At 32.7% G+C, this 1,209-nt stretch overlaps 1 protein-coding gene across 12 annotated transcripts in view; it reads left to right on the top strand.

Annotated features, from left to right (window-relative positions):
- The window catches only part of LOC144959132 (uncharacterized), a 155,308-nt gene extending 154,495 nt beyond the window's left edge, over positions 1 to 813 (top strand). For all 12 annotated transcript variants that reach the window (XM_078891612.1, XM_078891608.1, XM_078891606.1 and 9 more), the window contains one exon: positions 500 to 813. In XM_078891612.1, the coding sequence (XP_078747738.1) occupies positions 500 to 649 (150 nt within the window). In that variant the 3' untranslated portion in view covers positions 650 to 813. The remainder of the gene's footprint in view (positions 1 to 499) is intronic.
- Positions 814 to 1,209: the final 396 nt, after the last annotated feature.

The raw sequence follows: 1,209 nt of genomic DNA, 5'->3' as shown, positions 1-1,209 counted from the left end.
TCGAGTAATTAATTGGTAACTGGTTTTGGAGATCTGGTGGAGACTAACGTCCTATCCAAAGGGTAGCAAATGATTGCTATTCTCTCTTTATTGAACAATAGAAAGGTTCCAATTCTCCTCTTTTCTTTTTTTTTTTTTATCAATTAACATAATCTTTTGCTATTCATGCTGTTTCCACTTTATTTTCATCATTAATATTATCATTATAATCATCATCATTATTATTATTATTATTATTATTATTATTAGTATTAGTATTATTATTATTATTATTATTATTATTATTATTATTATTATTATTATTATTATTATTATTGATTATTATTATTATTATTGTTATTATTATTATTAAGTTTATTATCATCATCATCATCATCATCATAAACATCACCACCATCATCATCATCATAAACATCACCATCATCATCATCATCATAAACATCACCATCATCATCATCATCAAAGTCTTTTACTGTCTGTGTGTTTTTCCTCCCACCAGGCCCTGGGTGTCACCTCCAGCAAGGACAAGGAATTGTTGAAGAAGAAGATCAAAGAGTTGAAGGCGTCCATGGAACGGGGGAAGAAACAGCTGGAGAAGGAGAGGAAGCAGAGAGAGAAGGAACAAAAGAAAATGTCCAAAAAGAAATAACTTGTTTTTGGTGGCAGAGTGTGGAAGAAATACAGTGTAGTGGTTGGAAAGGTTGAACAGATGTTGAAAGGTAGAAGAGAGAGAGAGAGAGAGAGAGAGAGAGAGAGAGAGAGAGAGAGAGAGAGAGAGAGAGAGAGAGAGAGAGAGAGAGAGAGAGAGAGAGACCAATGTACAAAGTTACCATACCACATGTATCCATCGTCTTCTTATTTCAATGACAATATTCTGACATGGCCATTTTTTTGCACATTAAAAAATCCCTAATTTTGCAAGCTAAAAAGACCAAAATTGGCAAAAATTTGCAATTAATTTTCCTAAAAACAACCCATAATTAGTTCATGAAGAGAAAGGTATTTGTTTGTTTTTAGGGGTTTCATGGCACTTGCAACAATAAATGTAAGGTCATATCAGCGCCAGTTAAGAAGAAGAAAATGGAATAGTAAAAAAGAAACTACTCTTGATTAATTATCTTTCATGTGCTACTCGAGTTATCAAATTCAAAGAAAAATTGGTCTGTTTTGTTTTGTTGTTTTTTTGCCTTATTAGTGGGGGGGGGGGGG

The sequence above is a fragment of the Berghia stephanieae genome, chromosome 13, assembly GCF_034508935.2.
Source record: "Berghia stephanieae isolate SIO BIC M18660-M18661 chromosome 13, UCSD_Bste_1.3, whole genome shotgun sequence".
In the NCBI taxonomy this organism is placed as follows: Eukaryota; Metazoa; Mollusca; class Gastropoda; order Nudibranchia; family Aeolidiidae; genus Berghia; species Berghia stephanieae.
This window is presented reverse-complemented; position numbering and strand designations above follow the sequence as displayed.